General features: G+C 31.1%; 2 protein-coding genes across 4 annotated transcripts in view; one reads left to right on the top strand and one right to left on the bottom strand.

Moving 5' to 3' along the window:
• LOC134687002 (CDK5 and ABL1 enzyme substrate 1-like) overlaps positions 1-12,108 on the top strand; it is a 34,141-nt gene extending 22,033 nt beyond the window's left edge. For both annotated transcript variants that reach the window (XM_063546921.1, XM_063546914.1), the window contains 6 exons: positions 3,464-3,567; positions 3,736-3,842; positions 4,329-4,365; positions 5,907-5,969; positions 7,194-7,298; positions 9,260-12,108. In XM_063546921.1, coding sequence (XP_063402991.1) covers positions 3,464-3,567; positions 3,736-3,842; positions 4,329-4,365; positions 5,907-5,969; positions 7,194-7,298; positions 9,260-9,400 — 557 coding nt within the window. In that variant the 3' untranslated portion in view covers positions 9,401-12,108. The remainder of the gene's footprint in view (positions 1-3,463; positions 3,568-3,735; positions 3,843-4,328; positions 4,366-5,906; positions 5,970-7,193; positions 7,299-9,259) is intronic.
• Positions 12,109-13,574: 1,466 nt separating this feature from the next.
• On the bottom strand, positions 13,575-26,041 carry LOC134687031 (Rieske domain-containing protein-like). Of its 2 annotated transcripts, none has more exons than XM_063546973.1 (5): positions 25,892-26,041; positions 22,074-22,203; positions 21,470-21,504; positions 16,377-16,457; positions 13,575-13,843 (listed from the first exon to the last, which is right to left on the bottom strand). In XM_063546973.1, exons 1-5 carry the CDS (start codon positions 25,916-25,918, stop codon positions 13,661-13,663), a joined length of 456 nt encoding a protein of 151 aa, XP_063403043.1. In that variant the 5' UTR covers positions 25,919-26,041; the 3' UTR covers positions 13,575-13,660. The 2 variants fall into 2 exon arrangements, with proteins under 2 accessions (XP_063403043.1, XP_063403051.1); XM_063546981.1 differs by lacking the exon at positions 25,892-26,041 and adding an exon at positions 23,271-23,913.
• Between the last annotated feature and the right edge of the window lie 8 nt (positions 26,042-26,049).

Below are 26,049 nucleotides of genomic sequence, written 5' to 3'. Positions count from 1 at the left end.
CCAAAAGAAGAATAAGAGGACCAATTTCATTTAAATACAGGTCGATCTATAACTTGCTTTGGTTCATCGAAGTTATGAACATAGTAAAATCACAGATTTATATATCAATTAGATTGTTCTCGAATAAAGAAAGAAATTCGTCATCACCACAATTGTTCCGACATATGCAACTGGACGTACACTAATAATCCCCGAGGGATGTGAATATTTTCTAGGAAAGCTATTGAGTATTAAAGTGTCAAATCATTTTCGGGATTTATTTTCTTTCTTGATATTCAATGACTGCAAATTTAAAGAATAAACTGCTTGTCAGATATTTGTCCACTTTAGGGGTATTCTTGCCAGTTGAACAGACTTATAATTACATTCAAAAATAGGGAAAGATGACATTAAATTCGTTGTCTTTTGTTTTTAAACAATTTTGGTCAAATAGTTATTAAGTATTATACGTTGTGAGACGAAGACTATTTTAATAAGGACGTCCCCGATTATGATTAAATTTGGTTGACGTTTTTCACACTTGATAAAGAATATCTATTCGTAATTTTTCGATTCCATTCCAAGAAGACCTTAAATTTGCTGTCAATTTTTTAAAACTTCTCAAGTAGAAAAATATTTTTTCTTTATTCGTTCATATCATATTCCGCTTCGGTAGAGTTATCTTCAGTGAGTTCCAGTTATTAATTTATACGTGGCTTTTAAAAAGTCTATATCTAAGTGTTCTCATTCATTTATTTTCCTAATAAAGACAAATAAAAATACTTTGGTAAAGCTATTTATAATTTCTAAGTTCTCCTTTTTATTAGACATCAATCAAGGACAAAAGGTGTAAATCATTTCAATCGGACATATGATTTAAGTTTCCCGTCTTTAACCGAAAATTGTGTATTTCTTAGTAAATTAACTTATTTGAATTCAAATAAATAATAGCACCAAACATAATTAAATAATTCCACGGCGATCAATTTTTATTTGTTACCAACTTGAATATATATTTTAAATATGTGTATTGAATGCTCCCTTGTCTTATAATTCACTGATCCGAATAGACAGTCACACCTGGCAAGGTGTGCCCGAGAGGCGTGGTTAAATACCGAAGTGCAAATAACAATTTACCTTTCAACAAGCCATCTACGAGTATTGCCACAGAACCGTGAATACACACATCGTATCAACCAAGTCATAGCAGAGATAGTAAAAGGTCAATAAGAGTACACCAACATATTGTCTTTACAGATTATTGTACTTTACTTTGTTCACCTTATCAGTCCGAAAATATATTTATTAAAAATAAATTTATAACTTTTTGTGTTGTCTACAAAAATAATTCGAATATATACGTTTAACATAGAAAATTTATCTCATGAATATGTACAATTGAACGTCTGTGCGTTTTATCTTCTTATTATCGGATGGTTATTTAGATAAAGCATAAGTCATCTGCGTGCTTACGATTACGTTAAAATATAATTAAAAACCAAGACTTTTAATGATTGTATTTTAAATCCCGGCATGCAAAAACCAGGAGAAAACGTCACGACCTACAGGAAGTAGTTAATATTTTTTCATTAAATATTGAATTTCTCCTTTATTACTGCACATATAGCGATAAAACTTTGTGAATATATATATTATGTCATAATGAACATATTTAAACCATAAGTAAAAAATCGTGAATTTTCCCTTTAACTGCGGTTAAAATGGCTTCACTTAAGTATTGCCTTCCAAAGCATTACAATTTTTTTTTGGGTTTCCACTGCAAAATTGATGCAATCTACCCTTCAGTGCTTACAAGCACTTTGATAACATGACAGTTATCATATTCAGTGTATTATCAACCTAAGAACTAAGGCTGATGATTAACATTTAATTACACATTTCCACATGGAATTGTATTTCTTAGGGATTTGGCAAAGAAGTAAAGGTATTTTTGTACAACAAAAATGTATTCAATCATTTCGATAGACTGTCCATAATTTATGAAGGTGTTCTAACTTTGCGGCACTTGTATTGAAAATTTTTATAAGAATGTGTACATTTATTTGTATGAAATTGACTCTACCCCTTTTACATACTCAGTTGTTTTACATTATTGTTTGATGTGCATAGTATGCTTTGATTGCTTAAGATAAGTTTAATATTGGTAACAAATAAAAAAAAAATATTTTGAAAAAATCATAAAGGTATATGCTTGATCTCCCTTTTAACTATTTATTCTCAAGCTGGAGTCTGAGCTGCCAGTTTTTATTTTATCTGATACTATTAGGTTTTGTGAATTAAAACAATGATTTATAGAATAAAGCACTACAAACAATATATTGTGAAAACTGTTTATCCACATTCTTTCAACATGTTCAACATACCAGTGTAACTTTTAGCTGGATATAATTTGTTTAATTGCAAAACTTTTTGTTATGCATTTTATTTAGATAAATACAAAAATACCACCACTAATGTGGTTCATGACTTGGTGTGGAATTCAAAAAAGAGGGACGAAAGGGACAGTCAAACTCAAAAATCTAAACAAAACTGACAACGCCATGGCTAAAAAAAAAGACAAACAGAAAAACAATAGTAAACATGACACAACATAGAAAACTAAACAATAAACAACATGAACGCCACCAAAAACTAGGGGTGATCTCAGGTGCTCCGGAAAGTAAGTTTATCTACCATAACTGAATATATTGTGATTGGTGAGAGTGATATAGTACACAAATGAGACAATACAAGTTCACCAGAAGTAAACATTTATAGATCAACATCATAAGTTTCCTAACTATTCCTTTATTTCTAGTAGACAATGTCCATACCATATGGTAAGTCCTACATGAATAAGAAGATGTGACATAACAACTTCATCAGAAAAAATGCAACAAATGAGTAAACTGAGCGGTTATAGGAGGGGTCCTGATCCCGAAATCCCGGGCTTCAAAACATGAAATCCCGAAATCCCACGCTTAAAAAAACGAAATCCTGAGGTCCCAAAATTCGAAAAAAAGAATTCCCAGATCCCGAAAGGGTCAATCCAGAAATCCCGAGCTTAAAAACACCTGATCCCAGAGTCCCGATAAATATCCTATCCCCCCTCTAAACTGCAGACATGATTAAGATAAAAATTGAATAGCAAAAAAAACAAAACAAGATACAATGTATATATATTCTTTATTGTTGTATTTAGTCCAAAACATGTCAACATGTAATAACTTCTGCTAAGTACTAAATCAAAGAATTCTACTGTTTCCTAATGAACTTGGAACTTTGGCCTCTCCTCATACAAGTTAAATTATGTCTGAATAATAATAAATCTGATTGGCTTTTTGTAGGTAAAAATAAAGCTGTTACAGAAACTTAGTTATTTTGAATATATATTGAAATGAAAAAAAAAAATGATGTGTTTTATAAATCAGATACTGCTATAAATCTTAATGAACATTAACATTTAAGTATTTTATAATTGTAGTTGTAGAAGAAGGAACAGGTCACCAGTACGATCCTAAATTCTTAGATGATCCAGAGTTACAGTCTGGTAGCTACAGGAAATTATTGACCTTCACTTCTTATATGGTAGGTATTGATAACCAGTGCCCCCTAGTGACCATAAATATTTGACTTCTGAAAGGTATTGCTAACTTACTTATTAGACAATGTTATATGAACAATTGCATGGAAAACTTAAAGTTTTCTTACTTTTGATGTTTTAAATGTTATATTTATTGTGTTTTTGATTTTTAGACATCTGTCATAGATTATGTGAAGCCATCTTCTCTGAAGAAAGAAGTAAATGAGAAGTTCAAAGTAAAGAATCCACATATTCAACTGACTCTTACAAAACTAAGAAGGTATGTTATCTCCCCTTACAGACCGAAGAAGGTATGTTATCTCCCCTAACAGACCTAAGCTTCATTTTATTGCAAAATCCAAGTCATAGTTTAGAGGAATATTTCTATAGCTGAATTGCTTTATTATATTAAACCTTTTAAAACAACCCCTATATGTGAAACCAGAAACTTTCTTGGATCAAAACATACAATAAATATTCCTTAGTTATTAAATCTCAGTGAATTGAAAATGTTTTATTCTAATCAAATTTTGAAGTTCTAATCATCAAATGTAAAAAATCTCAAAAGAGGTTCTATTTTGTGTCAAATCATAATATATTTAAGTATTGAAAATAGAATTTATTGAATTTTTAAAATGCCAATTGCAAAAATTTGATGTTAGCCATGCAGGTTTCCAGTGAAATGTTAGAAAGACACTCAAATTGATCTTTACAACTCTAAATGACATCTCCTTTAAGTTGTTTATCATGCAATTTAATTTTACAGTTTAAAGAAAGAACTGAAAGTCATAACACACACCAAGGTATGTTGATGATAAATATTTCCTGAACAAAAATGAGGAGAATGAAGAGTTTACAAGTGAAAATTATTACCTGTTTCTTTATACATGTATCAGTTAGAATGTTCAACAGTTTCGAAACACACAGAATCTTAATATATTTCATTTTGTTCATGTGCTACAACCTTCTTGTTACTGTGGATGTATTATTATTCGTGGAATATACATGTTGTTTGCTTTAAGTGTAAGAGACAAGGATGAGAAACCTCCCTTTTAATAATTATATTAAGAAATTAAAAGTGACAGTTAAATACATTGTAGTAGTTGTGGTTTGCAACTCTGCTAGCACATAGCCTCTAGTTAGCTGAATTGAAAATGGCTGCTAGAAGAAATTAATTCTTAGTAGTTATAAGTATACTGTTTTATTCATATCTATTGAAAATTGAATATGAAGTTTGAAAATTGAATATGAAGTTTGAAAATTGAATATGAAGTTTGAAAATTGAATATGAAGTTTGAAATTTGATTTGTTGTCTAGTAACCTTGGAAAAATAGGACGCAGTAAATATGGATTACCTCAGTTATTTACATTCAAGTTCATGTTTGTGATAGATTATTATCTGCAATATTTCTGATAAAAGTGTTATTGATAATATTTAATGTGTAACATTCTGATTAAAAAAGTGTGAATCAATGCAACATGGTTAGAAGGTTATTTCACAATAATTAAAGATTTATTTTCATTAACTGGTATGAATTATACCCAATGTTACCAAGTGTTGCCTGGTAGTTACTTGCCCATCTGTCATGTCAATTTTGGTTTTGTGTGAATAATTTGTTAGTTTTGATAAGAATTAAAAAATGGATTAAGGGTCTAATATGATGAGAGGAAATTGCTATCAATTTCGTGTCAACTTTCTTAAAGTTTAATTCATTCTGTATTCTATATTATACATATAAGCTGTATAATCGCAGTGAAACTCAATTTAAAATTTTGCTTTCTCACTTTCAACTTTGAGAAAATAACTTTACTTTTGGTTGGGTTAAAATGTTTAGATAGTGTTATACATATATGATAATGAAATGCTTACTATGGTGTACAATGAAATGTCTACTGTGGATTCATTATTATTCATTGGATACCATATTTTGTGGTTTTCGCTGGTACAGGTAAACCATTAATTTAAATGTTCAACAAATGACACATTTTGTATCAATGTTGCTTGCAGACTTTGGTTAGACCACAAAATCAAATATCCATGAAAAAACAAGTTTTCTGGATTCCACGAAAATTAATACCCACGAATATAAATGAAAAGTAAAAACACAAAAATACTGAACTCCGAGGAAAATTCAAAAAGGAAAATCCAAAATCAAAAGGCAAAATCAAAAGTCCAAACACATCAAACAAATGGAAGATATCCACAGTATGCATTTTATAGTTTCAGATTATTATATTTCTAAAAAAAAAATTGGAGTATTAAAGCAGTATACTTTAGAAAAATTGTAGAAATATCTTCTAGTTAAGTTTAATAAAGAGTTAAATACATTTATATTTCTTTCAGAGCAATGTTGACCTATGGGTTGTAGCTGTAGCCTATGTGTATTTTGAAAAGCTAATTTTAAAGGTAAGATTAACTAAATGTTAAGTTATACATAGTGTCTTTTGAAAAGGAGTTAAACAATGGATGGATCTCTCTCAGTTTGAAATTATACCACAAATTTCCATACCACAAAGGGATGGTTAAGATTGGCTTTGGGTGTTATGGCTGAAACTGTTTAGGAATTACAGGCAAAAAAAGGGGAAAAACACGGGTTTCCTGGTTAATGGACAATTTCAAAGCAATGTAAGGCAGGTAATCCAAAAACCAAATTTTACAATGTTAGATTACCTCCCTAACATTATCTGTTTAAGAATTTTATGATGTATTTAATTCGGTAATTATGGTTGCAAACTTCATTGGAAATTTGAATTGAAAATATGACCATATCTTGAGGGAACAAAATTTCAGATTTCAGCAATTAAACAAAAATTTCTTCAAACATTTTTTTTTGCAAAAAATTAATTCGCACAGGCTAAATATTTTGATTTTTGTTTAAGATCTTTCAACGCTTGCTTTCTATCTTCTAAATGTAAATGCCAATAATTTTTTAAAGATTTTTTAAAGATTTTTGGCTAGTAATTTTTATGGCTATCACTGGTTGGCATTCCTCTTTATCATCCATCAATTTTCAAATACTTTGTAGATCTGGATTTAAATCATAATGAAAAATTTGGTCAGCATTACAACATGTTGGCTCTCACAGTTTCCATTCATCACAAATAATCTTGTCACATTGTATCAAAATTATGTTAATATTCATTGTGTGTGTTTAGTCCCTGGATCCTCTAGTTTTTGATTCCAGTTAAATTGGAAATATAGGATTTTTCACAAAAGGTGTGGGTCACATATTTACATTGTTTGCTGACCAGGTTGATGTGTGATAAATGTGCTGAAACCATCACTATATTACTGTCCTATATGTCATAATGCATCTAGATATAAGCTAGCCAAGATGACTGTCAAAAGGGCCTATAACATCCAGAGTGCAGTTCATTGAACATTTTAAATGGTTAAGTTTCTGATAATTGTTTACTGTATTAAGACCCAAGCAATACTGAAAACAACTGATTTGTTGTATTTCATGACATATACCCATGTTTTGCCAGAGCCATATACTAAGTGGACTTATTTTATTTTCATTTAAATACAATTAACATCATTTGAACATGGCATATATCAATATCATAAGAGGATTTTCCTTTTTGAGATTAAATTTTACTGATTTGTATGTTTTTAAATTATTTTCAGTTGTTGATAAATAAACAGAACAGAAAGTTATGTGCTGGAGCATGTCTGATTCTGTCTGCTAAGTTAAACGATGTAAAAGGACCAGAGCTAACTAAACTTATTGAGGTAAATATATATACCTAGAGCATGTCTGATTCTGTTTGCCAAGTTAAACGATGTGAAAGGACCAGAGCTAACTAAACTTATTGAGGTAAATATATATACCTAGAGCATGTCTGATTCTGTCTGCTAAGTTAAATGATGTAAAAGGACCAGAGCTAACTAAACTTATTGAGGTAAATATATATACCTAGAGCATGTCTAATTCTGTCTGCTAAGTTAAACGATGTAAAAGGACCAGAGCTTATTAAACTTATTGAGGTAAATATATATACCTAGAGCATGTCTGATTCTGTCTGCTAAGTTAAATGATGTAAAAGGACCAGAGCTTACTAAACTTATTGAGGTAAATATATATACCTAGAGCATGTCTGATTCTGTCTGCTAAGTTAAACGATGTAAAAGGACCAGAGCTAACTAAACTTATTGAGGTAAATATATATACCTAGAGCATGTCTAATTCTGTCTGCTAAGTTAAATGATGTAAAAGGACCAGAGCTTACTAAACTTATTGAGGTAAATATATATACCTAGAGCATGTCTGATTCTGTCTGCTAAGTTAAACGATGTAAAAGGACCAGAGCTAACTAAACTTATTGAGGTAAATATATATACCTAGAGCATGTCTGATTCTGTCTGCTAAGTTAAACGATGTAAAAGGACCAGAGCTAACTAAACTTATTGAGGTAAATATATATACCTAGAGCATGTCTAATTCTGTCTGCTAAGTTAAATGATGTAAAAGGACCAGAGCTTACTAAACTTATTGAGGTAAATATATATACCTAGAGCATGTCTGATTCTGTCTGCTAAGTTAAACGATGTAAAAGGACCAGAGCTAACTAAACTTATTGAGGTAAATATATATACCTAGAGCATGTCTGATTCTGTCTGCTAAGTTAAACGATGTAAAAGGACCAGAGCTAACTAAACTTATTGAGGTAAATATATATACCTAGAGCATGTCTAATTCTGTCTGCTAAGTTAAATGATGTAAAAGGACCAGAGCTTACTAAACTTATTGAGGTAAATATATATACCTAGAGCATGTCTAATTCTGTCTGCTAAGTTAAATGATGTAAAAGGACCAGAGCTTACTAAACTTATTGAGGTAAATATATATACCTAGAGCATGTCAAATTCTGTCTGCTAAGTTAAACGATGTAAAAGGACCAGAGCTAACTAAACTTATTGAGGTAAATATATATACCTAGAGCATGTCTAATTCTGTCTGCTAAGTTAAATGATGTAAAAGGACCAGAGCTTACTAAACTTATTGAGGTAAATATATATACCTAGAGCATGTCTGATTCTGTCTGCTAAGTTAAACGATGTAAAAGGACCAGAGCTAACTAAACTTATTGAGGTAAATATATATACCTAGAGCATGTCTGATTCTGTCTGCTAAGTTAAACGATGTAAAAGGACCAGAGCTAACTAAACTTATTGAGGTAAATATATATACCTAGAGCATGTCTAATTCTGTCTGCTAAGTTAAATGATGTAAAAGGACCAGAGCTTACTAAACTTATTGAGGTAAATATATATACCTAGAGCATGTCTAATTCTGTCTGCTAAGTTAAATGATGTAAAAGGACCAGAGCTTACTAAACTTATTGAGGTAAATATATATTCCTAATTTGTACATTTGAGTTTCTTCCAATGTTGAAGAACTTGTAGTTGCATTAATGAATAATTACATTAGGTGTATGTGTTATTTTGATTGGCTAACAGAAATCTCTTGTCTTTCTTCATTTCAAAATGAATTGCGTGAAGCTCTCCACAAGAGACCAACTTTAAACAGAAATTAACAACTATATGTCACCGTATGGCCTTCACGAACAAAGCCCATTCCACATAGTCAGCTATAAAATGTCCCAAAATGACAATGTAAAACAATTCAAACAAGAAAACTGTTGAATGCATACCTTTAAATTATTTATATTTTATGTTTTTATTTTGAACAGCAAGTGGAAGATGACTTTAGATTACATAGGAAGGAGTTGTTGACATTTGAATTTGCTTGTTTGGTGGCTTTGGAGTTTTCACTACATCTGTCTGACAATGAGATTTATCCACACTATCAGAGATTATTGTTCCAGTCATAACAGGGATACAGGTCAAGATTACTCATCCAATCAAATCAATGCACTGATCAAGATTACTTACTGGTTTTAATTGTAGTAGGAATACAGACTACCCACCAATTTCAATCATGGCTAGGGCAACATTACATACAGATTTATTTATCTAAGCATTTAAAAGATTGTCATAGTTTCCTTTAACTTAATTTATCATTTATTTGTTTGTAATACATTTAGAAGTTATGTGTTTAACCAGGTATTTAGTAGTTATTATTTATTTTAACGATTTTGTTATTTATAAGAGTGATGACCAAAATGAGAGCTAGAACAGTAGTCATATTCAATTTATTATACCTGGTTACTTTTGGTCATTATTATTCTGGGATACCATTTTGTTGTGGCGTTCCTGGATGAAAGGGAACCACAAATTTAAATTTTAAAGGGAAGTAAAAAAATTGCTTGTATGCAGACTTCAGCAATACATCAAAATTAAATTGATTTAAGGTTCTGGCTGTGTAAATTTTTGGTTTCACTACTCAAATAAGTTGTCGGGGAAATTTTCAAAGGGATTAAACTTGTGCATCACCTAAACCTTATTGTATACATGTAGGCAAGACATAAAACATACTGGTTCTTCATTAATAATCAGTGTCTTTTTGTTCTGCTTTAAGATATAGTGTATGCATTTAAATATTTTCACTGTTGATCATTAATGAAGGTCAAACAAGAGAACTTTTTTATACAAGACATGCCCATTATTGACAACTTGATGGTGACCTTAACAATTTTCCATTCCAATTGTTAACTTTCTTTCTTTGATGGCAATGTACTTACTGTTTGACCCTTTTCATGGAGTGCACCTTCTCAATATATTTTACAGCAAGGATAAAGATGTTATATATTGGCCAAACCTTTTTTAATTTTGATAAAATTATTGATAAAGTTTGATAAGTATTTTTCAATCACAATATCTAGAATTTTTTGGATTAACATAAATTCACTAGTTCATTCTTTTTGTAGTTTAAAGAAATACTTTTAAAAATATTTCTTCATTGAATTTTCTGTGGATTGCACTTGCACTGTTTATGACATTGTTGCCTGAAATCTTCTATGAAGATTAACTAAGTACTGTGTTTCATTTCAGTAGGTTCCTATGGTATGGTACCAGTATTCCATGTATATTGTATATACTTATTTTTTGTTATCTATTATACTGTTATTTAGTATATTAGTAAAGTGCTTTTCCTGGACTGTTTTTATTGTATGTATTTTATATACCTTCTATTAGTTCACTAATTCAGTTTTAATAGGGGAGGTTTTGTGATCTAACCTACTGGTTTGATGAAAAAACTATTTCTTTGCCCTCCTTACTCATTTGAATGGTTCAAATTCCTAGGTATGGTAAATTGTTTGCTATGCTATTATATAAAAAAAATGCAGCAATAAAAGAAGGTTACTTAATATCATTATTAAATATGTATTTTTCAGCTCCCTCTGATTGTTTATATTGTTTTATTATTTTACATGTAGATAGAAAAAGATATCTTTTACATGATAAACTACTGATAGTTCATATCAAATCTGTTATACTCATTTTTGTAAAATTGTTGATCTCAGTGCTTATAATGCATTTGTTATAAATAAATATACAATAAATGTTGGTTCAATCAAAGATATAATCAGAATTGTATGTTGGTGGTATTTTATTTGGATATTCATTCGATAACTTTTTAAAGTAGCATTTCAATTTGATATAAACATAGTCACTTTTCATAATAATTCAGTCATACACATTATATTATAGTAATACCATGATTTTGTAAGGCTCCCATTCATAACTTTTAAAAGGGGATTCTAGGAGGTACCACTTGTACTAGTGCTTGTAGCAAGCTATAAAACCAGGTTTAATACACCATTTTCTACAAGAGAAAATGCCTGTACCAAGTAAGGAATATGACAGCTGTTATCCATTTGTTTAATGTTTTTGATCTTTTGATTTTGCCATTTGATTAGGGACTTTCCGTTTTGAATATTCCTTGGAGTTTAGTAGATGTAGTGAATGTATTATGCATAGGTGGAAATAAGTACTATCATCTTGACATGGCAAGCCTAATCAAAATTACCTTGCCCACTAAGCTTAATAAGATTCTTGTATTGAAGGGCACAGGTTTATTTTTAATGCCATGTTCCCAGTTCGAATAATGTCGTATCTCTACCATGTGCACATATATATTTGTTGATGTTACTCTCATTTGTAAATATTTGTTTCATTTTCCTTGATGGAAATTTCTTGTCTTATAAAGCAGCCAGGACTATGTGTTATGTAGACATTCCCAACAGAGATTAGTTGAAATATATTGCTAGGATTTTTTCTCCATTTGCTATGCTCCAGTGACTTTTTTAATGTTTCATTGTGCTTGTAATAGAAATATGTTGATAGGTTAATATTCACACATTGAATATTGTTGCACATTTAGCATACATGTATTTCATTTCCAACATAATTTAAGACTCTTTTCTCAATCTTGCCTTGATTACAAGATGGTGTCAACATATATTTGTTTCTTCTAACAGAGGTTCTCCTGGAAACATTAATAAACAATTATCTTTAACTTTTTACTTGTTTGGCTTTCGAACCACTTTCATCTGAGCCGACTGATGAGTCTTTGTGTAGACGAAAACGTGTCTGGTGGTGTATCAAATTATAACCCTGGTATCTTTGATAGACCCTTTATTCTCATACATAAATCTAATATTCTAATGCAATTATTTTGTAACATTTGTTCTGATTGGATGACAGCAAGCGTAAAATTCTCTATCTCCTTGTCTGTAACTAAGGAAGCCGACATTTTGAATTTCGGAATATATTGACATGTTATTTCTACAATAATAAACAAAAAACTCACTTGTTGCGCCTACAAATCTTCTTTTTATCAAATTTTATTACATTTTGAAGTGGCACAGAAGCCAGAAAACGCCCGGTGTTTATGTTTGACGCCGGAAGCATACCTATGACGTCACTAGTGTAGGGACCAAAAAAGATAACATTTTTTCGCGGAATTTTCTTTAATGAAGATTTTACACTGAAATAATGGTTGAAATTTAATTATAAACTTGTTTTGCATTAGAATAGAGATAACTGTATTGTATTTGAAGCTTTTCGGACGTCCATCAGTAGTTTTACTGTCGCAAATAACCGTTTACCTGTCTCCGCTCCGCGTCGCCAGGTAAACTAAATTTGCGACAGTAAAACTACCGATGGACGTCCTTAAAGCTTCAAATACAATACAGTAATCTCTTAATTTGTTCCAGTGTAAAAAATATAACAGAAATTTTATTCAATTTGTAACTAATACTATAAAGGGACTTCTATTTTGATTATGTAATAAATGTTGCACCTCTGTTTGAAATTCAATCATTTATTACTGTTTTCATTTAATCTAACTAAAGCTTCACATGCATTTCTTAATATTTATTTGGTTTCTACTGATATTAATTTAACTATACTGTTGGACTTATTATACATACAATGATACGGCTCTGCTTAAGCAATAATGTATTTCCAGTGTCAGGCAAACCAATGTGCCATCATTGTATACGTATTAAAATGACATGTGATATTTGTTATGATGTCCTGTTTTTGATATAGTTACTTTGTTACTAGGAATAAAATTGACTAATTCCATTTGTTTCTTTTATTTCTTACTTCTTAGTAAAATCCATTTATCATAAATCAAATGATACATTCTATAAATCAACATTTATTTGTTTGGTCTAGTTTTTTCAAATATTACATATTTTCTGTGAAGCCCAATGCCCAAGAGCATGTTTTCGCTGGATTGAATAATTTCAGTTAAGACCAGCAAAGCTGAACAAATTTTCCTAATATCACATGAAGCTTTCTGGAAAAAAGTCATTCACAGCATATCTTTGTCTGTTTTCTCCTATCTAACATGTTCATCTCCTTTAGTGAGGCCCCTCATGGGGGGGTCCTAGTAATCACATAATCACCATTTTTTTGCCAATATAATCACATAATCATTAAATATTTGCTTATCTTTAGTAATCAAATAATCATAAACTAAAAATACAGTCCTAGGTAATCAAATAATCATGAAATATTTGGCTTAATAATCAAATAATCATTAAAAAAACGGCCAAGTAATCACATAATCAAAAACCCCATGAGGGCCCTCCATAGTGCTTCTATTCTTCATTATTGAGATTGGACCACTCAGCAGTGAATTGGTACTATAAGGGAGGTAACTCCAATCTCACTAATTTTCAGGTGAGATCATTTTTATACTTATATTCAGGTGAGTTGTAATGATCTGAGGCTAGGTCACCTGAACATGGAGATAGTTTTAGGTAGATAACTTCATCCTTAATAATAACTTGGTGAGTACGCTGTTTGACACCTCCACAGGTCCATACTGGTGCTTTCTTTGTGTTATAAGGATCAATTGACTGAAATACAAAGGTTGACAATTATTACACAAAAATGTGCAGCATTACAGATGTCTAGTTTAGAATTTATAAAGCTTTAAGTAAAAAGAAGTGATGCAAAATAAAAGTTTTGTTAGAATAATTTATGAAGTCTACAATGTGCATTAATTTTTAAAGCTGAAAATTGGTGAGAGAAGATAACAAAATAGTCCAGTAAACTGCAGTCAATTTTCATGAGAGAAGGAGTTCTTTGATGTGGATGGTGAAAGAGTTTGCAATTATTTACCCAACATGTATCCTATCTTTCTTAATGTAGATTAACTGTATAGCGCCATTTTGTATTGTAAAATAGCAATACAAAATCAGCATAGTCCTTTGCTTAAATCTTCAAATTTTGAGACTGATTGGCAATACATTTGTAAAATTGTTGATTTAAGTAAAATAAGTAATTTATTGCATTATTGTCCTCTGAGCAACCCATTGCAGGGAACATAGAAAAATGGAGAGTGTGTCTGTGCATGCGTCCTGTCTTCCTAGTGCTCTCTAGTGTACAATTCGTGCCATTCTTTTGTAAAACTTGTATCATAGGTTATCAGCAAAGCTTGGGAGAGCTTCGAAAATCCATGCAGATCAATTAATTGTTAAAAGAGTTATGCCCCTTGGAAAGATTAATTAGATGGAAAATTCCATTGTAAGTTCTGTCATGTGTACAATTTTTTTTTTTATTAAACTTATATCAGGTTTATATTAGCAACGTCTTGGATAAATTTGAAAATCAGTGCTGATTAATTATATTAAAAAAAAAAGTTATGCCCCTTGGAAATATTGATTTTCAAAATTAATTCATAAAGAAAATTGCCTTGCCAACCATTGGATGTGCAGTTCTTGCCAGATTTTTATGAAATTTAAATATTATAGGTTTATATCACCAATGTCACAGACAAATTCAAAATTAAGTGATTATCAATTATTTGTTAAGAGTTGTGCTAATTGCAAATATTGTTTTAATGGGAAATTGCATATCATGAGCTTTAATGTGTACAATTCTGGCCAGAATTTTATTAAAAACTAAAATCATGATTATTTCAGATTCTAAAATGACGTCCTTCAAAGGCTTTGAGTACACACCCGTGGTAAAATATGAATATATTTCCTGGGCTGTTCCGATCGTACTCCCACGTCACATATTTTTTTTATGAATGAGTTTTCTGACGTCATAGAACATTAATGTAAGAATATAAGCATTTACAGGAAAATACACGCTTCTGAAACCGAAAATCATCACAATAAGGAAACGTAATGAAACAATGCTAAAATGTGCTGTATCAGCTTTTTTTTTGGGATAGGATCTGTAGACTTTTACTGTCGACTCAAGGCTCATTTCCTCACATCAGCCGTTTTATTCTAAACATTCAGCAACATCTCAGATTCTTATGATTTAAAAGGTAAAAACAAGCAAAAGGATTGAACATAAACAACTTTCCTGTTATGTTCTTCTCAATTTAATAGTGCATTTATTTATGGGAATGGCAAATATTTGCTTCCACCTAGAGCGCTTTGATCAAAAAGAATTTACGTATTTGTCCTATTAGAATCGAAATAATTCATGGGGGCTTGTATATATCTAGATTTTACCACGGGTTGTCCCTTTATGCCGATATTTGTCATAAAGGGCCAACCCGTGGTAAAATCACAATATATTCAAGCCTCCCTGAATTATTTCTTAATAATTTAACGATTTTGAAAAATCAGTGCAGATCAATTATTTTAAAATAGTAATGCTGATGGAAATATTGACTATATGGAAATCACCTTGCATTTGCTCTGAAGCTTTCATTTTTTGTAAGATACTTATAAAAAAGTCTTTTATGCCCCAATCTTCAATGGTAGAGAGGCATTATATTTCTGGTCTGTGGGTCCAGTAGTCAGTTCAATCGTCCGTCTGTCTGACCATCTTCTGGTTAAAGTTTTTGGTCACGGTAGTTTTTGATGAAGATGAAGTCCTATCAACTTGAAACTAAGTACACTTGTTCCCTATGATATGATCTTTCAATTTTCATCTTAGCCATTTAAGGGGACATAGGAAAGTTTACTACTAGGATTATATGTATTAAAACCAATCTACGCGTATTTAACTTCAAAAATTTTATCGCAATTTCTTTTCTTCAATTTTTTTCAAATTTTTAAAAGTTTCAGAAAGAAATCTTTAATTGCACAGTATTATGCAATAGATTTGTAAGATCTTTGACCACATTTATTTTATGTCAGAAACCTATATTATGTCCAAAATTTTATCACAATCCAAATTCAGACAGTATCAAGCTTGATTTTTTGGCTAAGTATTAGCAAATTCGATCTTAAAAATATGTATCTATGATCAACTTTAAAGTACATTGAATATTTTATACACGAACATCTTTGTCAGAAAACATCAAATCAATAGTAATGATCACCTAGAGAATACTGGTGGTGCTAGATTACATTGATTTCTGTTTAGAATACTGTAAGTCTCATTCAGGTTATCTTTAGTAGATTCATAGGTTATTCTACCTACCTGGTAAAAGTTTTCTCCAGTCTGTAATGTCACTTTATATCTGTGCCATGGGCAAACAATACAAGAATGGCTACCAATATCCTGAAATGAGAACAAAAAATATTTACTATAGACTTCAAATAAAATCTATTGATTTCTTTCAGTATAAACTTCAAGCATTTTTGTAAGGTACTAGTAGTACTAAAAAATTGTTTTGTTCTTTTCTTTGGCCGCAGCCCTCTAGTTCTTTCACTAATTGAGGTAAGGAATGAGTTAAAAGTCTGATTGAACTTACTGCAAACTATTTGTTTCCCTCTAGACAATTATTTTGGAGAACTTTTATTGTTGGATTGCTGTTTTATAGAAACCCACCTAACATTTCTTATATGAAAATCTATAAAATTTACATAAAAGACCTTTACAACATAAAAAAAAATAATATATGTATAACAAAGAATTATGGACATACAAGACAGGAAGAATTTTAACTTTCTACAAAAAACATGATACGATGACCCTACATAATATGAATAAACAAGAAAGGTATTTATTATTTATTATTATCACTTGTCTGATTCTCTGCCAAATGTTCATGCGCCTGTCAGAGGTCATTATAGACTGGATTGGTATTTATTAATTTCAGATGTGCTTAATGAATGACAATCTTTTTCCAACAGGTTAAAGAGGGAGACAATCCATTTTGAGGGATAACATGGGGTATCCTTTTGTGAGTTCACTAACAGTTAGATTATCAATATATTTTTTTAAATTTTTGACAGCTATGTTCTCATCTAGGTATCTATTGTTATTTGTATTGTTGATTTGAATTCCCTCTGACATCTGTATCTCTATTTATTAATAACTAAAACTAGAGGCTCTAAAGAGCCTGTGTCGCTCACCTTGGTCTATGTTAATATTAAACATTGTACACAAATGAATTCATGACAAAATTGTGTTTTGGTGATGGTGATGTTTTTGAAGATCTTACTTGAATAAACATTTTTGCTGCTTACAATTATCCCTATCTATAACAGTAGTTTCTGTGGAAAATGTTAGTAAAAATCTACAAATTTTGTGAAAATTGTTAAAAAATGACTATGAAGGGCAATAACTCCTTAGGGGGTCATTTGACTATTTTGGTCATGTTGACTTATTTTTAGTTCTTACTTTACTGTACATTATTGCTGTTTACAGTTTATCTCTATCTATAATAATATTCAAGATAATAACAAAAAAACAGCAAAATTTCCTCAAAATTACCAATTTAGGGGCAGCAACCTAACAACCGATGATCCAATTCATCTGAAAATTCTAGGGCAGATAGATCTTGACCTGATCAACAATTTTACCTCTGTCAGATTTGCTCTTAATGCTTTGTTTTTTGGGTTATAAGCCAAAAACTGCATTTTCCCCCATGTTCTATTTTTAGCCATGGCCGTCAATTTGGTTGGTTGGCCGAGTTACTGGACACAATTTTTATACTAGATACCCCAAAGATGATTGTGGCCAAGTTTCAATTAATTTGGCCCAGTAGTTTCAGAGGAGAAGATTTTTCTAAAAGATAACTAAGATTTACGAAAAATGGTTAAAAATTGACTATAAAGGGCAATAACTCCTACAGTGGTCAACTGACCATTTTGGTCATGTTGACTTATTTGTAGATCTTACTTTGCTGAACATTATTGCTGTTACAGTTTTTCTCTATCTATAATAATATTCAAGATAATAACCAAAAAAAGCAAAATTTACTTAAAATTAACGATTCAGGGGCAGCAACCTAACAACGGAATGTCAGATTCATCTGAAAATTTTAAAGCAGATAGATCTTAACCTGATAAACAATTTCACTCTTTGTCAGATTTGCTCTAAATGCTTTGGTTTTTGAGTTATAAGCCAAAACTGCATTTTACCCCTATGTTCTATTTTTAGCCATGGCGGCCATCTTGGTTGGTTGGCAGGGTCACCGGACACAATTTTCAAACTAGATACCTCAATGATGATTGTGGCCAAGTTTGGGTAAATTTGGCCCAGTAGTTTCAGAGGAGAAGATTTTTGTAAAAGTTAACGCCGGACGCAGGACGACGACGGACGACGACAGACGACGGACGCCAAGTGATGAGAAAAGCTCACTTGGCCCTTCGGGCCAGGTGAGCTAAAAAGTACATCGTTAGAAAAACATTGTGGTAAAATTTTAATTATTAAAGAATAATAGAAAAAGCGAAATGTAAATCATTTTATTTTTATATTTTTTTACCTAAATTATTATTCATATCAATGATTATTGTACTGTATTGACCTTTCAACTAAAAAATACCAAATAAGAATTGTTTTTATTATTCTTACTTCAAACCAAATATAAATTATTTATTATCCTTTCTTCAAAGGAAATACATGCATAAATGTTTATTATCCCTTCTTCAAAGCAAATATGCGTATAAATTGTTTATTATCCTAACTTGACAACTAAAGTCCAGGTAAAGAGATAAGTGTTAAATCATAAACATTGTTTAAAGTTGTCTCCCCTAAATAGCTTCTGGCAGTAATGTTTAAAGATTCAATTTTGTTAAGTTTGTATCAAAATATGGAAAACATCTGAAAAAGCATGAATTAAAAAAAGCATTCCTATTCCATCAAATACAATTTGAATAGTTTTTTTTTTTATCAATGCCTTTAGGTGATATACATTGTAAAATTTTGACTTTCAAACCCCCCCCCCCCCCCCTCAATTTTTGGAACATTTATTTATTTGTTTATTACAATTAAGATGTAATGAGACTCAAATGCTACATTATTTACCAGCTGTAATATCTCAATAACAGGTTTTGAGCTAGAACTTTGAGTATGAAATCTGTCTTCTAAATTGTAGATGATTTGAGAACAATGAAAGACTATAATTTTATGATACCCTCAAATGACATGATTTGACCTATGACCTTCACATATTCTCTCCATGTACTTCATTTTATCCCTAGGTGAAGGTTTTCTAAAATGGTCATTTAGTCAGTACTGTATTCTTGACCAGTCATCTCTGACCTTGATATCAAAAGAGTTCAAAAACTTATCTACACAGCAATACCAAGGTTAAATACTTGAGTCTACAAATCAATGTGTATAAGTTGAACAAATGTTAATGAAGATCACACAAGTGAAGGCTGAAGCTAACAGTGCCTACAAAAGGTTATCTCCAAAATCATATTGTAACATTGATATTTGACCTTTAACCTTGAAAAAGGGTTAAGCTTTCTCCATGATCAAGCATTTGATAAAGGTGGATTATAAACTGGGACTCTCTTGTATCAACAGTGATACAGATGGACAATAACATTTATATATCCCTTTTGCAACTTCTTGTCTCATTATAATTATCTGTATTATAAAAATAAAGTCTTAATTAACAAACAAGTGACCAAATAGTTTGAGATGCTAATGAATAGATAAATGAAGAAGCCACAGTTCCATAGTGATGCCAAGGCTAGAATTTGACCATTGGTCAAGATAAACTATGTTTAACTTGTAAATATAAAGTGCAAATATGCCATTGATGTAATATATAGTACATTCCAGAAATGCACTGTTATCTATAAATCAATAGTTTTCATCTTTTAGTGTACCAGTGGTCTATTTCATGGACAATTTAAGGTAAAATGAACATGACAAAAGTCATAGGGCATTTTTTAATTTGATCATGTTATCATGAAATGAATAAAAATAACATAGTATATGGTATGACATGTGTGTCCTTCACTTGTAACAGATGATAACATATTGCAATGTAGAGTGTACTTGTAGGAAAAATACTCCCTCACAAAGTCAACATTTTTTAAATTTTGTTCTTTCATTCATTTACCTATCTAGGTTTTGTGTCCTGTTTGTGCATTTTTCTCTTGGATATATTTGAATTTAGGAACATAATCTAAAGAAATTAGTTAAAAAAATCTAATTTACTAATTTCAAACTGTTTTTGGTTGAAAATATAGTTGAATTCCTGGCTAAAAAATCTACTTTAACTGATGTACATGTACATATAGAGAGTTTTATTAGAAGAGCTTGAGATTCTATTCATTCAACTTATACAGGTGAGTTGATTAATTAAAACATTAATAATTTGAGCTTGGAGCATTCTATTCAATATTCATATTAACTATATAAAGTCTGTCTTTAAATATCATAGGTGGATCCTGGGGGCCTCACCCCTCCCCCTTTCATGGGAAAAAATTATTATATAGGGAATCACTGTAGCGTTACAAAAGGATCTGGATCCACCACTGAATATACATGTTTTAAACTTATAATGTCTCTTAAGGTAATAATGAATTGATATTTTCCCAAGGATTTCCCATTAAAGAGTTTTCTCTTATTTACATTGGGGACCCTTTTTTGTAAATTCCTTGTAAAAATGTTGGGATATGACAAACATGGGACAAATTTTGACTATTCTTTCATTTAAATGTTACCTAGACATTCTCACTTCAAAAATATTAAGATATGGTTTAAAATCAGTTTAAAAAATCTTTTTCTGACTTTAAAACTAAAGTATACTCATGCTTCCTTCACCAACAAATAGAGGCGGATTTAAGGGGGAGGGGCAGAGGTCTGCCTCCAGCCTTTTTGTGGGAAAATCTATTTACTCAAATAGGGAATTCATGTAGCATGAGTGGCAGTTAGTGGTGCATGTTCAGGAAAGAACAAAATTAAAAATTAATATAGTATAGTTCTGCAAGAAAGTAATCAACTGGGATGAAAAGGGGGAGATTTCAACAGCAACTGGAAAATGAGATATGATGGAAAAAAGAAGAATAAGGGATAATGAGGATTGATGGATAGTAACAGAAATTTTGCCAGGCTACCTACAGACCACCCCATGCCCACCCATGAGTTTTTTCAAATGTTCTTTAACATGCATAGGGAATGGCACTTCTCTTCATGATGGCATCAAGATAGGTATTCACATTTCTCTTTGAAGTGACTGTGTATTTGATACATGTACATCCCAAACAGATTCACCACTACAGAAAGGGTTTTACTGCTGGAATTGAAAAAATCCAATTGATGGCACAATTTCTATGTTCCAGTCAACCCTTGTGGTTTCTTCGTGACTTTTAAAAAATACTTACTTCAATATCACCTTTATATAGTGGTCCACCAGCATCTAAAATAAAGTTTATTTATTGAAAGTATGAACATTTAAATTTATAAAACTGATTTTCTCTATTTTCTTAAATTTTTCTCTGATCTTTCTGTGTGACAATTTTACATCTGAAGCTACTCCAAGATTTTTTAATCAGTGCAGAGGTGAATTTAGAGGGGGCAAGCCCCGAATTATTTTGAAATGGTTGATTATATAGGGAATCACTGAAGTATAAATTATGAAGTATGAAGGCCCCCTCTTACCTATAGGCAGTCAGTTGGCCCTGACTTATGAAAATTTCTGGATTTTCCATTGTAGTGTGCAGTCCCCGAAATCACAATGTCTAAGAATCATTCACTAAATACCTGGAAAGTCAGAATAATCATTATCTGAATTACTTTGTCATGTTTGTGTGTTCTGCAGAACTTCACTAGTCTAAGGACTATTCAGAGAGAGTAAGTAAGTGCCCTGCAAGGATAATGGTCCAATAATGGAACTCATATAGACCTTAAGATATTGAGACAGGCAGTCTGATTATTTTTTTTTATCCAACTCTCCTTTAAGTAATATTTATTCCAGTCAATACTCACGGTAACAAAAACTGTCTAGGGCATAGAATATCCCTTTGTGTTTCAATATGATAACATCATGATTGTCTATCTTTAATCTTTTCCTATCTCTCTCAAGGTCTGTGATCTTGCATGCAAACACCTCCATTTTCTAAAGAAAATACTATAAATTAACAAAAGGGAAATTTTGGAAAACATTATACACACAAAGGAGTATGTTCGATAAGGTCCTAAATTGGCCCCCTTTTTTAGCGAAAATTTCAAATTCAGATTTAGCGACCAATATCACGATAAATTACAGCTAATACATTGACTAGCTAGGATATAAACCATTTTGTTGAAAATTTTACGTTTCTGTGTTTCATTATGACGTCACAAGTTGTACTTATAATGATTTTTCACGAAAAAAACAATGAAAATGCGTAAATTTCGATAGATTATTGGTCAGGAAACATAGAGCGCATACGTCGACAACAAAGATCTTTTAAAATAATGTCTGTGAAGACATTTCACATGTCTTATTTCAATCTTAAGCTTGTCGACGCCTGCGCTCTATGTTTCCTTGTCCTTTATTCGGTTGAAATCTAGCTGATTTTGACAAATCTCACCAAAATCCCTTTTTTTCCCCTTTTTTGGATGTAAAATTCAACGTGTTAGAATTAAACTTTGACAAAAACAGTTCTGTTTAACTTTCTAACATGTCGTTAAGGCATCTTAAAACATTTATTGTCTTGTAACTATGAACTTTAAAATTGGGGCCAAATATGGCCCTTACCGAACTTACTCCTTTATTGGTTACCTGGGATACATGCAGATTTACATGTCATACCTGTCAACTGACTGGAATTCTGGGAGAGACACCCTAATTACTTAAATCAAACAACAAATGGAAGATTTTAACGACCTTGGCTGGCTATACAGCCTTTGCCAGTCAGATTTTTTTAAGCTGGTAAAAAAGGTTCATACACATTACAAACTGAAATTTTATTCTTCAATGCAGGTCATGACCTGTATTTTTCCATTTTAATAGGTTAAAAGGTATGCCATGGCCCTAGTTATTAAACCTATATACATATACATATATATCCAAACTAAGTGTGAGCTGATTCTTATGTCATTATTATTTTTAAGGATACAAATTCTTAATCTTATTTCCTGTTCTTAGGATTAACTTGACTTTGGTTTATTTTAATGTACTAGTATTGTATATACATTTACCTAAGATTTTGTGGAAGTAAATCAGTATTATCCTAAATCTAAAAAAAATAATAAAAACCATGAATTTATGCTATTCAAATTCAGATCACTGATGTTTACTTTGTAGACCATATTCAAGATCTAGTTTAAAAGTCAGAAAATAGGACTCATACCTTTAAATGGCTTACTTATTTAAAATCTATATAATTAAATAGTATTCATACATTAGAAGTATTATGGTTACCTTTGTATATTATATACAGACAATATTATTTAGTGATACTGTTTTTTAAAGTCATATTTTCATGTAAAGGCATGCTGGTTCTTTTTAAAATATTAACTGTAAATAAGTTTTAAATTAAACTACTGCTTTCAAGAACTTTGAATCTTACATACATTACATGGCTGTTGTTATAATTCAGTCAATATAATATATAGCTATGATCAGGAATGTGACAAATTCAAAATATATAAAAGGAGTTTTTTTGCATTATTTTCTTTTTCACATTTTCTGCAAAAGAAATAATGAGATGTGACATGAGTTCATTTTACACATGTCCCCTTTTCAACAATTAAGTTCCATTACTCCTCAATGTCATGTCAGAAATTCATGAAAAAAATAAAGAAAAAATAAAAAAAAGTTCATGGAACTTCTAAAAGCACTTTTGAGTTATTGTATACAAACTGGAAAAAACAAACTTTTTATGAATAAAATCTGATAACTAAGACACAAAAAATATAAAATTTATAAAAATTAAAATTGTGCTTTTCTTTTAATAATTTTAATCTAGGTTAATGTATACTGATTTAATAGAACAAGATAATTTTTAATTGAGGTTTAATAATGCATCTGGTTAGTATGAGTTTTTAATCTTCAGTCTGGTTCTCTTAAACTCATTAAAAGTGGTTTTACAAATTAAAAGAGAGGGGAAAAGATAGCAAAAGATTAATCAAATGCCTGTTGAAAACAAATTGACAACGCTATTGAAAAAATAAAACTACTAATAGACAAGCAACAGTATATAAAACATGACTTTGGAAACTAAAGAGTGAGCAATATCAACCCCTATAAAAATGTGGGGTGATCTCTGAGGTAAGCAGATCCTGCTCCAGATGTTGCACATACTGTGTTGCTCATGTAAGTACTAACCCATTTTGCTCATGTTAGTACAAAACTAGCAATAAGTCTAATTATGTTACACATTCAAGAAAAATAAATGAATAACAAGTGAAACTGCGAGCTACTGCTCACTGATGATACCCAAAATATGCAAGTGTTCGGTAAACAGGAAGTTTTCGAGTGATGAATCTGAAAACGCATCACACGGTATAGCTGACTTATATAAATCCTGAAACCAAATTTCAGAAATCCTTGTATTGTAGTTCCTGAGAAAAATGTGACGAACAATATTCATGGGACGGACGGACTGACTGACGGAAGGACAGACAGAGGTAAAACAGTATACCCCCCTTTTTTAAAGTGGGGGTATAATTACAAAAATACAAGTATAATTCTACTAAGTTTTGCTTCAACTCAAGTCACTCTTGAGTTACCTAATAGCAAGGTTTTTTTCTGCTTATTTTCTGAAAACATTTTGTAAGGGCTATCTTTTAATATTTAATTTCTGAATTCTATCATTGCCTTTGTACTGTTTAATCTATTTGAGTGCCTTAATTAATATCCATTTTTACCTGGAAATGAGCTGTTTTTGTAGCTAGCTTGCTATTGTTGAGGTTTTGCTCATTGACGAAGGCAGTAAAGTGACATACAATGTATAATTGGCAACTTTCAAAATTATTTTGACTTTAGGGTGAGTTGTCTCATTGGCAACACATTACCTCTTCCAGAGGCAGATTTAAGGGGCTGGCCCAGGGGGGCTCTACTTATGAAAATTACTGGATCTGCCACCCGTGGCAGATCCAGAACTTTTCCTAAGGGGGGCCAGCTGACTGACCTAATGGGGGGGTTGCGCTCCAGTCATGCTTTAATGATTCCCTATATAATCAACTAAATTTTTTCCACAAAAGGTGGGGCTAACGCCACCCCAGGATTCGCCTATGGCCACTGGCCACTTCTTTTTATTACTTTTAAAAAGGTTTCTGTATTTTTTCCTTTTTGGATAATTATGCCCCCTTTTTCATCATATTTGGGACACCTTGAATCAAATTTATATAAACTCCTTACAAAATTGATAATTGATAGACTTTAATTATTTTACACACCCTGTCGCTTGAAAACAAGCTTAATTATCTGAAAATAAATTTGACATAGCTGTTAAATATCATCATAAAAACTACTTTGTGGCAAGTATATAGAAATATCTATCATCAATAGTTTAAAAATAAATAAAAGTCTTTGGCAAAACTAATATGTCTTAACCATAGGTACTTGGGGAAGGGCATTTTTTTTTCAGTGACTGATGTGGATAGAAAACTTGAAATTGATAATAACTAGCAAATACCTCATTTGTTAATATTTTTATTCTCATAATTGCATTTATCATGCTTTTCCATTACATTAGTCAAATTGCTTCTTAAAAAAAATGATGTCTTAGTGTACAACTTGTTTTGGAGTGAAGACATTTGTGTGTTTCCACACTTTTCAGTTTTTAGATCAAATTAGTACATAAATATTACTTGACCTGTGCAAATCTGATACAATCACACATTAAAGTTTTCAGAATGATCGAAATGTGTAAAAGTCTAGTTGTTTCTTCTCACACCCACAAATAGGACACATTGCTGTGTGACCCAAATATTTGTGTAGGGGAAGGTCAGACGTAGAGTTCAGGGCACATAA

Source organism: Mytilus trossulus, chromosome 1 (assembly GCF_036588685.1).
Source record: "Mytilus trossulus isolate FHL-02 chromosome 1, PNRI_Mtr1.1.1.hap1, whole genome shotgun sequence".
Taxonomy (NCBI): Eukaryota; Metazoa; Mollusca; class Bivalvia; order Mytilida; family Mytilidae; genus Mytilus; species Mytilus trossulus.
This window is presented reverse-complemented; position numbering and strand designations above follow the sequence as displayed.

Bases quoted from the DNA above. Each gene is read 5' to 3' on its own strand.
- LOC134687031 (XM_063546973.1), bottom strand. From the start codon at position 25,918: ATGTGTGATTGTATCAGATTTGCACAG. The intron at 21,505-22,073 runs GTGAGTATTGAC...ACTTTATTTTAG, and splicing joins CCTAGACAGTTTTTGTTACC to ATGCTGGTGGACCACTATAT. The intron at 13,844-16,376 runs GTAGGTAGAATA...TTTGTATTTCAG, and splicing joins CTGGAGAAAACTTTTACCAG to TCAATTGATCCTTATAACAC.